At 37.2% G+C, this 12,000-nt stretch overlaps 1 protein-coding gene across 2 annotated transcripts in view; it reads right to left on the reverse strand.

Moving 5' to 3' along the window:
• Nucleotides 1-4,531: 4,531 nt before the first annotated feature.
• The window catches only part of FAM83B (family with sequence similarity 83 member B), a 44,691-nt gene continuing 37,222 nt past the window's right edge, over nucleotides 4,532-12,000 (reverse strand). For both annotated transcript variants that reach the window (XM_061354941.1, XM_061354942.1), the window contains 2 exons: nucleotides 9,343-9,467; nucleotides 4,532-7,192 (listed from right to left, as the gene is read on the reverse strand). In XM_061354941.1, coding sequence (XP_061210925.1) covers nucleotides 4,840-7,192; nucleotides 9,343-9,467 — 2,478 coding nt within the window. In that variant the 3' untranslated portion in view covers nucleotides 4,532-4,839. The remainder of the gene's footprint in view (nucleotides 7,193-9,342; nucleotides 9,468-12,000) is intronic.

The raw sequence follows: 12,000 nt of genomic DNA on the forward strand, positions 1-12,000 counted from the left end.
ATGCTTTAGTGGTGGACTTGACAGTGCTAGGTCTACAGTTGGACTTGATCTTAAAGGTCTTTTTCAACCTAGTTGATTCTATGATTTGCAAGATGAAAAAAGAACTGATTTGGGAATCTAGCTCCCTATATCCCTTAGATTTTCAGAAATAGGACTTGACTACATTTTAAAATGTTACATACGTAAAAACTGTTTGAAATACTGACCAGGGTGGGATGTGTGTGGGTCAGGTGGGGATGGGACCATTCTAAACTAGAATGAAGCTAAAGGGATTAAATCTTCACTAGTCAATGTTACTAAAGTAGAAATCTGTACTGCTACCTTTGCCTAACAGCAAGGCGGCTCTGTTCTGAGCTGTCCAAGAGCAAATGTTTTTTTCCATCCTGTTTCTCAATAGAGAAAAGACTACTTGGAACATCCAACATGTATTTGGCACCTTGTCAAAATGTGAAAAAATGGAGATCTAATTGTAACTCTTAGTTTTGAATTGAAAATGATGAAAAATTTCAGAGCTGCAGAAAGGTATCCAGACATCTTTAGCACCTGTATGAAATAAAGAATGAAATGGCAGGATGGCTTTTTTGAGCATTGCAGTCTCCTCTCTTGTCACTGTGGTGCTAATGCAATATGTACTTATGCAAGTGAAGACAAAACTGGAGTAACATGTTTCAGTTACCCCTGAACTACTGCACCTTTATATTGCTCAAAATCTCCTGACCTAAAGAAACCAAACTATAAATCCTGAGTACTGTACTGTGCAGTACAATATTGATACAGGGGATCAATTACAAAAAGTACCACAGTAACCTTACTGATCTCTCTGTGCTACATACTTGCAAAGCTACTTGTTGGTTGTACAGCTTATCCCACGTAATGCTACAAATGAAAAAAAAAAAAATATAATTATTGTACAGCTTAGTGGAGGCATTTTAAATTTTATTTTTACATTGTCTTGCAACAGATTTTAGTATTCTCTTTCTTGTCTTCTTTTATAAACACAACATTTCCTAATACATTTTACAAAGCTAAAAAATGATCAAACATTTTTTTCTCTGAACAGTAATTTTTCACCTATTGATGCACAAACATCTATCGCCTGATTAGCTTTTTGTTTGTAAGAAATTCTACCACCCTCATGTATTAGGCAGATAAAAATTAAATATTTTTTTTTACTTCTTGGCCTTTCTTTGCATCTACTTCATGTTTGTTAGTATGAATAAAAAGTGCAGTGCAAGCTCATTAAGAAGAGAACAACTGACATTTTGCAATCTGAGATGCTTATTACAAGGCTAAAGAAATGAAGCAATTTGTTCACTGGGTATTAAGATCACAAGTAGGGGTAGTTTATTTATAATGTGAATTGAATGGGTGTTGTATGTATCGCCCGTCTGCTCTGCGATCAGCTACCAGTGGTGCAGTACTGCATAACTGATCAGATTTTGCATGGCCACCCTTCTAGAGCTATTATGGTTCTAATGGAGTTTTATTTAATGTGGAAATGCTACGTCATTTTTTATGGGTTTCACAACTGCCAAGACATTTGACCAAATGACCATCATGCATGGCAACAGCTCTTACTCCACAGCCTTACAAAACTGGGAGTGCATTGGGTGTGTGCTGGGTGTAACAAACCTTCAATGCACACAGCACATTTAGGACACATTGAATGAAATGCATCTCCTTGGAAAAGCAGGAACATTAAGATAAGCTTTGGGAAAAGAAAGTTAAAAAATATAAACTCTATTTTTCCCTCCAGAAATGTGCATATCTTTTTTCTTTGCTGATGCAGGTATCTTCCCCCTGCCCCATACTTTTCTATTTTGTGAACAGCTGGGTTCCCACAGAAACATGAGGCAAATCAGAGAGGACTGGATAAGCACTGATTTCCCACCTTTAACACACAAGCCTGGAGGGAGCAAACTAGCACTTGATCCTTGCACCACCTGTGGAGTTCCCCAGTATTCTCCCCACCTCCAAAACCACATCTGCAGTCAGGGCACTAGGCTTCTCTTCCCGTGATGCCAGAGCCTCTTGCTTCCCAGGCAGCATTGGCTCTTGGAACATTTCTAAAATAGTGGTGTCAGTATGTTAAGTGCCTGATCCTATTTCCATGGAGGTCTGTGCTGGCCTTTTGCATTCATTTAAATTAACCTTGGATCAGGCCTTAATGTAGCAACATTCCTATGCGGGATCTCTAGGAGAGATCTGAAAATAAATAAATAAAAAAACCAAACCCCAAAAACTATTTCTACTGTGGTTTGGGGTTTTTTTCATTATTAAGTCTATGAGCAGGCTCTTCACTGAAGGCCCTTAATCTCCTGGGTACAAAATAGGTACAAAATAGCAGTATATACCTATAAACATAGATGACTTGGTAAATTTAAATATCTGACTTCTCAAGTCTTTTTTATCAGCAATCTACTTGAAAAATACAATACAATATTTCCAAATTGTATTAAAACAGGTTTCCCAAAGTTTATTACAAAACGGAAAGCACTATCACTTCAAAACTTGCCTCAAGACCATTGTTCTTCTCTTTGATTTCCTTCCCAAATATAGCAGTGCCTACAAGCGTATGCCAGAGCTTTGTGAGAGTATGAGGGAAAACTAAAGATCCTCCTAAAAGCTACCCCCACCATTTTTAGCACCACCTGCATCTTGATTAGGTTCCTTTGCTGCACTGTTAATTTGGGCACTATCCTGGATAACTGTTTGCCATGTTAAAAAATATTACGAGTTACAGAAAGTACTGCATTGCTGTTGGCTGCGGAAGTATGTTGTGCCTATACTGAAAATTTGTCTGGAGTACTAAGAAGACACTCCTTGCTTTAGGTCTGAAAAAGCTCCCTTTGTTGGGGAAAAATGCCAACTATGGCATTTCAGCAACGAGTGAACAAAGTCACCAGTGTTCCTCAAGAAATTCGTAACATCTCTTCTGTGGTCACAGGTAAAGCAGAGACATAAACTTTCAGCAGAAGACTGAGATGCAAGACTGTCACTCTCATAAATAAAAACCATCCCCACAGTGAAACAGTTACTGCTATGATGCATCAGCCTAATAAGGTTGCCTGAGAAACAGTTTGACTAAAAAGCTGGCACCGCTTCACTGAAATCACTGACAGTTAAATAAGGCAAGTTCCCAGGAGCCGGAACAGATTCTCAGTGAAATGTCCATATCAAATCTCTTGCCAGGGCCACAGGTAGAAGAGACAAATGAATTTGAGCTAGCTGGTGCACGAAATGCATTTTTGTTTCTAAAGGATACAGCCAAGACCTTATGAGTGGGACTTCTCCATAGAGGAAGACCTTTCAGATCTAAGGGTGAAGTGGTCTCCTAAAACATGTTCATTCAAAACAAAGACCCTGTATAAGAATTATCAGCTTTCAACAATGAATTTTCCAAAATATCTGAATTGGGAACAAAACTGTCACAGAACATCTTGCAGCTAAATCATTATGGCATTCTTCTAAGAGGCAAACTCCACAGTCAGGAAGGTGTGATCCAGATGGATATTCTAGCTGCACACTGCAGATGAGAAGTTTATGCCATGCTGCTGCCCAAACACATCACCCTGCTGGTGTTTCCTGGAAACAGTAACCTGGCATAGTCACTCAATATCATATTTTATGACTGAGAGGCTCAGAAGAATAAAAATGTGTCTCTCAGACTGCAGCTGGGTGCTAAATACCACTGGAGTTAACAGTTGCTACTATGACCCTTTGCTACTTTCTTTGGCTTAGGAGAGATGCTTTATTCCTAAACTCATTTTTAGATGCTCCTGGCCTTGTAATATTCATCCTGACATAAGGCAGCATTGTAGAATTAAGCTTGCAATCTCCCTCATATGCCTAGTCTAAGTACTTGCAACCTTGTTAAAAAAAAAAAAAAAAGTTATTAAAGGCAAAGTTGTAAATATATCTGGCAACTTGTAAAAGAGATTTTTGCATGTGAAACTCAAAAACTTACCTGAGAAATAGAAGGCCACAGACATTTTTTTGAAACACAAAATAGACATATGAAACAAAAAGCTATTTTCAGAATACATTACAGAATACTGGCATGTTATAAAAATGTAATTAACCCATTGAAATTTAAACTAAGTTACATTCAAGGCACCTTATTTATAAATAGTTTTTTTAATGTTCATTCTACATTCACAGTAGTTTAACCATGTAAACAAGTCTGTGAAAGCTCAGATTAAGGTCACTTTCAGATCTGTGTGCCAAATAGTTCAGAAAAATATCATATTACATTGCAAAACTCAGTAAAATAAGACAGGTCCATCTGCTGCCCAAACAATTCAATAGATGCTAAGGGGTACATTTTTAACATGACGAAGCCTAAACGAGATTTTAAAAAATTAAAGATAAGTAACATGCAATGCATTAATATTTGACTATCACTTGAAAGTCTACACAAATGCTGAAAAAATGCAAGCCACTATTCCTAGTGCTATTCTAATTTTAAAGGGCAAAACTTTGGAAACAGTGTTACTGGAAGTTTAAAAATATCCTCCATCTTCCCCTCCCCCCCCCCCACTCGATCTTACAATACTCTAGTACGTACTTTCTCCACAAGAAAAATGTATAAAATTAATCTTACAATATAAACACTATAAACAACACCCTTGAGACATCTTCTGGACTCAGAATTCCTGTAAAGTTTTAAGTATAACAATTCTAGGACAATTATGTGAAAATATGTACATTCATTCCAATGTCCTAGACCCAAGAAGAAAGCCAAGTAAGCTCTACAAAAGTTGCCCACCAGTCTTGTCCAGTTAAGATTATACACAGCTTTGCTACTCTTGCTGTATTTCAACATAATCAACAAAAGTTTTACTTGTTTTTGTGTAGGAAATTCCCAAACTTTTGCATAAATCCTCTCAGCTTATTTTCATTAGGCTGCAATGGATGATAAGCAGTTGAGTTGTAGCTGACCATGTGATTACTCCTGCCGTAATTATTCCCTAAGGTCTTGCTTTTGATATCTGAGAGATGTAAACTACTGTTGGGTACATTTCCTGCAGGTTGGCTAGAATTTTCCAGCTTACAGAATGGCTCAAAGCGACTATAAACACGCCTTTCACTCAAACGAGACCTTAGCTTCTCTTGGCATTTTGAGCTTGCCAGCTGTGGTGTCACTGAACTTGCTCTCTGAAGAGCAGAAACAGGAGCACTTTCAGGAGTAGTATTTGTGGTGATTTCTTTTACATCTTGATACTGAATCTGTTCTGTATTAAATCTTGGGGTAGATGGATCTCCTGCAGTTTCTATGAACTTACTTTCAAGGGGGCACAAGAGAGGACACTTTTTATTGCTTTCATCAGATGGAGGTTTCTGAGGTTTTGGTGACTTTGGAGACTTTGGAGACTTTGTTGGGCTCCCAGTAACATCTTCTTTGCTTCTGTTCAAGCTGCCTTGAGAATTTGATGATGTGTTTCTCTTTCTCCTTGGGGAAGAATCTGTCTTATTCTCAGACATCTTTGGTTTTTGATTCTCTTCTTCAGAAACCAATGTATCAGAACTACTACACATCCTATAAAATGCAGGACCTTTGTTTTTTGACAAGTTTTCTTTCTTGTCTGGTGTGAGATTAAGAAGTGACCGCAATTTCTGGGATCCTTTCTTTAGAAAACTTGGGGAACTCTTACTTTTTGATGCGCAGTCCTTACTAGACTCCTCCTTGCTAGGTTCAGTGAGAGCAGCCATAGAGATTGCCTTGCTAGCAGTTGGGCTCTTTAGCTCTTCTTTGAGGTTCTTTTCCTCCTGTGGCAAGTGGTTTGTCACACTGTGCAAACTTTTAGCGCTCTTCAGCATGTCTTCTGGAAGTTTTGGACTAACTGGCTGCTTAAGTCTATGCCTAGTTAATGTGCTGTAAACATAATTGGATGCATGTTTGTTGGCACCAGGGTCTAACATGGACTTTGAATTAAACATGGGAAAACTTCTCCGTTTCAGCATATTTTCATTTTGAGGGTTCTTCATGTTTTCAGCATGTTTGTCTGCACACAGTGTAGTGTACAAGTAGGCAGATGAGTCACCTGCTGCATTTGAATTTACACTAGGTTTTGTGTTGTCTGCAATATGAATTCTGGGGGCTGTTGGTGTATCTGATTTAGGTGGGATGTTTGTGCTAGGCTCTTCTAAAATATTATCTGTTCCATTTTCCACACTTGGAGCATGATTAGATGTCCCTTTAGGTGTTGCACTTCCCTCTGACCCGATTATAGTTGAATTTGAAGAACTTGCACAGCTGCTTACTTCCTGCTGTTCAGGTAAAGTTGGCTGAAATACCAATGATGATCGTAAGCGAGAATGAGAATACAGTGCATGAGCTTTAATATTTTCAGGTGTGTCATAGCTATCATATCTGTCACCCAAGGCCGACCCATTAGACTCTACTGGATAATCTGACTGATCATTCAAATATGACTTAATTCGCCAGTTACGTAGGAATGATTTCGTTGTGTGTTCGAGGGTTGGCATCCTTTGCTGCAGATGGCGGATATGATTATCTGTCCCATTAAAAGACCTCCGTACAATTGAGTTTCTTTCTGCAAGATTTACTTTTGGTCGTGAAAACTGATCAGCAAAACTTTGCTGGGGTGTATTGTAGTTATTTGCATACCCTCCTCGTAACGAAGAAACAATACTAAGGCTATCAGATGCCATTTTCCAAGTGTTTGATGGATTGTTGGCTCTATTAATAGCTCTGTTGAGCAATAGGTAAGGTGTTCTTTCTGGTTTCTCCCCAGCATAACTGTGTCTCTTCCAGTGCTCATTTTTTTCACTAGGTTGATACTGCTGGATTGGATTTTGCATATTGAAACCTGTATGGAATGGCTGTTTATTATAGGATTGATTTCTCAAGCCATATTTATCTATTTCATTTACTGCATATCTTCCACGAGTTTTCCAGCAAACAGGATCTATCTTGTGAACTTTGTCTTGCCTACCAAAAAGGTTTCTTTGGCTAGAAACTGAAGCCAAGGAAGACACTGAGTGTTGGTATGTATCATTATCCCAAAGTGTCCTGCGACTGTTTACCCGCACTAATTCTGGGGCAAATGAACTAGGAACAGAAGAACGGGCGTATAGTGTTCTGAACTCTTCATCAAAGGATTCAACCAGCTGTCCTGTGATAACCTGAACCATACTGAGGTTGGTTTTTTCAAATGACCACATAAAGCTGAAAGAAGAACAAATGACCATTAGAAACAGTTCTCTTGAACTAAAGTGTTACACTGGTCCTTCTTGAGAAGAAAGCTTTCACTTCAGTGGAGGTATTTAGGCACCTAACTTTCACAAGACCTGTTTTTTTTTTCAAATAATTTCTAAATAAATAAATAAATTGTGGTCATGATTCATGTCATTTGGATTTGGAAGGCTTAATTGAATACCAAACTCAGCTGGAGACTTTCCACTGCTTTCTGTGAGAGCAAAAATGAGTCTCTAACTACTTAATTGCCCTTAAAAAAGTGGATATTGCAAAAATGTATTCACAAATGTAGAACAGTGGAGTACAAATATCTAATGGAGCAAAATTACGTCTACAAAAACTAACCCATGATTTACTAGACCACTGTGTTTACTCCTGAGTCAGAAAATGCTACTGTGTGATTATGTTGTGAAAAAAACCCACATTTGAAATTGAAATAATATCCAGAACTGCTTCAATAGCTCTGAATGTACTTCACTCTAAACACATTTTCAGTAAGATGCACCTTAGAATTGTTAAGAAGTTTACATCTTTTCTATGCACACCAGATTGGCTATGAATATTTCTTTTAATTGCAATAATGATATTCTGATGAAGGAAATTTTCATATTTTCTATTGTACTTAGAAAGGCTGAACACATGCTCAAAGCTAAGTAGCTATAGCTACTTTACAGCTACAAAATGAGATAAAATAGACTAACATGTATATAAGGGGTGTTTCAACAAGCTTAATATCATGGTGACAAAACCATAAAAGTTTTATATTACAATGAAAAAAACAAGCCTATTTTGCAATACTCTGTTCATGAAAAAAAAGTGAAAAAAATTAAATCAAGGATCTTGTTTTTTTTGCATCTGTCTTCTGGATGTTAGAAAATAGGTTTGTCGTATTCATGTAAATAGCTTGCTAAATTTATTTTGCTTTGTTAGTTTCGTATTTTTCAGGAAATAATGGTGTCCTGAGAGCGAATCATGTTGCATAAGTTTTTTTTATATTAATTTACACAATTAAGAATAATATACTTTGTAATATTTGAAAAAAAAACCTAAACTTTAAATTGAGTTGAGAGAGCAAGATTTCAGAAAGAGTCATCTTTCTTGTTATAATCACTATACTCTTTCTGAAAGCAAGTTTAATTGCTACAGAAACTGGTGATTCCAGTCCCTGGGGTGCTAGGTCTTACAGTGATGTTATTTTTCAAAATAGAATGAGAAAAACTATCACATTCTCTGCCACTGTGTGTGGATGTCAGGCAGACTCTCCCTGGACTCTTTTATACTCTTTCATTTATGAACTTGTCACTTCACTATCATCTATATACATCAGTTGGAATTTGGGGCTGGCTGAATCTTAGAGGAAATAAAAAGCCAGATTTTCAAAAGCTTACAGTGGTGGAAATCTGTGAAAGTCAGTGGCTGTGGATCTGGCACCGAGGCACTGCCCTAGCAGAAACTATTTCAGCAGGCCAGAGAAGAGAAGTGTAGCACGAAAAGAACAAAAAGATTTAAGAATGTGTGAGATAAAACTGTCCCTGCTTTAACTTAGTTTTTTTTTTCCAGCTCTGCAAAGCTGTAAGTTCTTCCAGCCTATGCTTTGCACACATACACTGGAAATAAAATGGAAAGTAGAAACTTAGTAAAATATAAACTATGTCAGCATAACTTTGGCAATTCTGAATTTGACCATGATATACTACAGAGTGCTGCAGAATAGGTCTATGTAAGCTTTAGAATATTATTATAAGGAGGAACTATCCAAGAAAGCTTATGAAATAATTTTGGCAGCCATTTCCACAGTGAATGTTAAACAAGAATAACTCAAACAATACAAGACAAAACAGGATTTTTCCCTCTTTTTAGCAAATCTCCAGCTATGGCAAAAGCTGTATCTTTCATTTCTTATTTGTGAAAAACTAACAGAGGATTTCAGAATTTGGCTCTGTGTTAGGCTAGTTAGCAGTAAGTATTTATGACACTTTGTTAAATTGCAGAAAAGATAATTAAATTTACTCATAGAGTTCTCTGAGAGAATATTCATAAATATTAGAAAAAAAGAATTTGCAGTAGGAAAGGTACTGAGATAACAGATTTTCTGTGGACACCACAGAGACTGACCTTACCTGTAAGAACCATATATGACTTTCTTACAGTCTACAAGAACAAATTTTTGTTCCATTTTTCCATGGAATTTTGCTCCTGTTTTAGAATAGTAGTCTTGTCCTTTTACTGTCCGCACCCTCATGTTCTGAAAAAAAAATAATAATTGAAATGCTGTAGTTGATATTTATAGAAAAAATAAAATTTATATTCAATGCAAAACAACCTACAGCATATATCTCATTTGGTTCTGGGATACAAAATGCTTCACAAGACATAACAATAGTTTGGAATACAGCTGTGAATAATCACAGTATTTACTTCAGTTTCTAGCCTTGCAATACTTGTTCTAGCGATGTTAATATGTGGTAATTTACAAGTATTGCAGAGGGAGTGAAGTCTGTAGTTTAGCACTGACAGAGAGAGAACAGAATCTGTATGATTATTACATAGATTGTATATATGGAAATAGTGCAATATAAGGTTTGTGAATACAGATGAATGTTTTGCTTCATGGGACTGCTACAGTGACAGGTTGAAAATCACAGCAGGCATGTGTTCTGTAAAGGTCAAGGTAGATGGATTAGGGCTGTTCATGAAGCAAAATGGATTAAATTGTGTACAAGGTAAATTCAGCAAAAAGCAGGAGAATAAGGGAAGGGAAGGGGGAAGGGTAGTAGGAAGGGGGAAGGGAAGTGGGAAGGGGAACGGGGAAGGGGAGGGAAGGTGGAAGAGGGAAGGGGAAAGGGGGGTAAGGGAGGGGGGAAGGGAAGTGGTAAGGGGAAGTAGGAAGGGGGAAGGGGGAAGGGGGAAGGGGGAAGGGGGAAGGGAAGGGAAGGGAAGGGAAGGGAAGGGAAGGGAAGGGAAGGGAAGGGAAGGGAAGGGAAGGGAAGGGAAGGGAAGGGAAGGGAAGGGAAGGGAAGGGAAGGGAAGGGAAGGGAAGGGAAGGGAAAGGGAAAGAGGAAGAGGAAAAGAGGAAAAGGAAGGAGGAAGGAAAGGGGAAAGGGAAGGGATGAGTCTATTTCATTCAAAAGGGACCTACAATGATCATGTAGTCCAACTGCCTGAACAATTCAGGGCTGAACAGAAGTTAAAGCATGTTATTAAGTGCATTGTCCAAATGCTTCTTAAACACTGACAGGCTTGGGGCAATGACCACCTCTCTAGGTAGGCCGTCCCAGCATGTGACCATGCTCTCAGTAAAGAAATGTTTCCTAATGTCCAGTCTAAACCTCTCCTGCACAGCTTTGAACCATTCCCACATGTCCTACCACTGGATATCAAGGAGAAGAGCTCAGCACCTCCCTTTCCACTTCCCCTTCTCATGAAGCTGTGGAGATGTTTAAGCTTACAAAAGTATTTAAGATTCCAGTCTGTAAAGTATGACTAAGTTTGCAATACAGTTAAATAAACTTTTAACATCTATGGGGGCATTTATGCATTTACCAAAAACATATGAAGTTCTAATAGACAGAGGTTGTGGAAATTTTAATCATAGTGTCTACTAAGATCCAATGAACTGTATCTTTCCAAACAGAAAATTCCAAAAAATCTCCAAGAAACGAAAACGTATTTCCAAGTAACGCATACTTTCTAAGTCAGTATATATTTTCACTGTTGGTTTCTTAAAACTTTTATGAAAGAAAAATCAAAGAATCAAGAGTTACACTTAAAAGCTGCTGACTTGGTAAATTACGGTTTAACTGAAGCTATCCAAGTTCTTTAAATTTTATTTATTAGCTGAGTTTTTACATAGCATTTTTGTCAAGCCATGTTCAAGCAAAAATGCAACTCACCTAAAAGGTAGAAAGACAGTATTTAAAAATTAGTTTTGTGGACTCTTGTAAATATGGTAGAAACATAAAATTTCTCTCTTAAATAAATAAAAGAAGTAGTGTCTAGAAGTGCTCTGAAATTTTAAAAGGTAAAAATGTTAAAAGTGAAAACACAAGTTGATGCTCATGTCTGTTTTCAAAAGAGCTAAAAAAGAATAAGTGACAATAAGAACTCAGTTTGCATTATTGACTGGGAGGTTGACATAATTTTGCATCTCTACCTGCTAAGCATTTTTGACAGCCTATCACTGTCTTTCAAATTTTCTGCACTTCAACTAGAAATTTTCTTATCAATGAAAGTCAATTTTCCCACTCTTCCAATCTGATTTTGTTGAACTTTGAATAAGCCAACCCCACTGAAGGAAAGTATTCTTTCTCCAGCAGCTACTGAAGCTCTAAGTAAAAGTAGTTACATAAAAAGCTTTAGTTGTGTGGAGAACAGTTTGGAAAAAAGTAATTCCTGAAAAAGAAAAAAAGAAAATACTGGAATTTACCCATTTAAAAGATGATCACAATAGTGAACATTATGCACTATAAAATAAAATGTTGTGACTTAGTAATGAAATTTGCATTTACCTAATGACCATTTTACCCAATTTTAGATCCCATGTAATTATATTTGTATGTCAGATTTATATTTAACTATACTAAAATATATTTATGTCATTATAATTTGAAAAAGGTAACTTGAGAGGTGGCTTATACATTTTCAAATAACCATAACAAGCAATGCTGGCCTGAAGACATGACAGTTGAACACATCAAATCTTACTGAGATAAGGTCTGATAGGTATTGGACAGGATATCACTTGGGAATCTGGAATGCTGGAGGCACAAGCAAGGCTA

The sequence above is a fragment of the Neopsephotus bourkii genome, unplaced genomic scaffold (genome assembly GCF_033783945.1).
Source record: "Neopsephotus bourkii isolate Nb327-2 ecotype Australia unplaced genomic scaffold, CSIRO-AGI_Nbou_v1 NB_756, whole genome shotgun sequence".
In the NCBI taxonomy this organism is placed as follows: Eukaryota; Metazoa; Chordata; class Aves; order Psittaciformes; family Psittacidae; genus Neopsephotus; species Neopsephotus bourkii.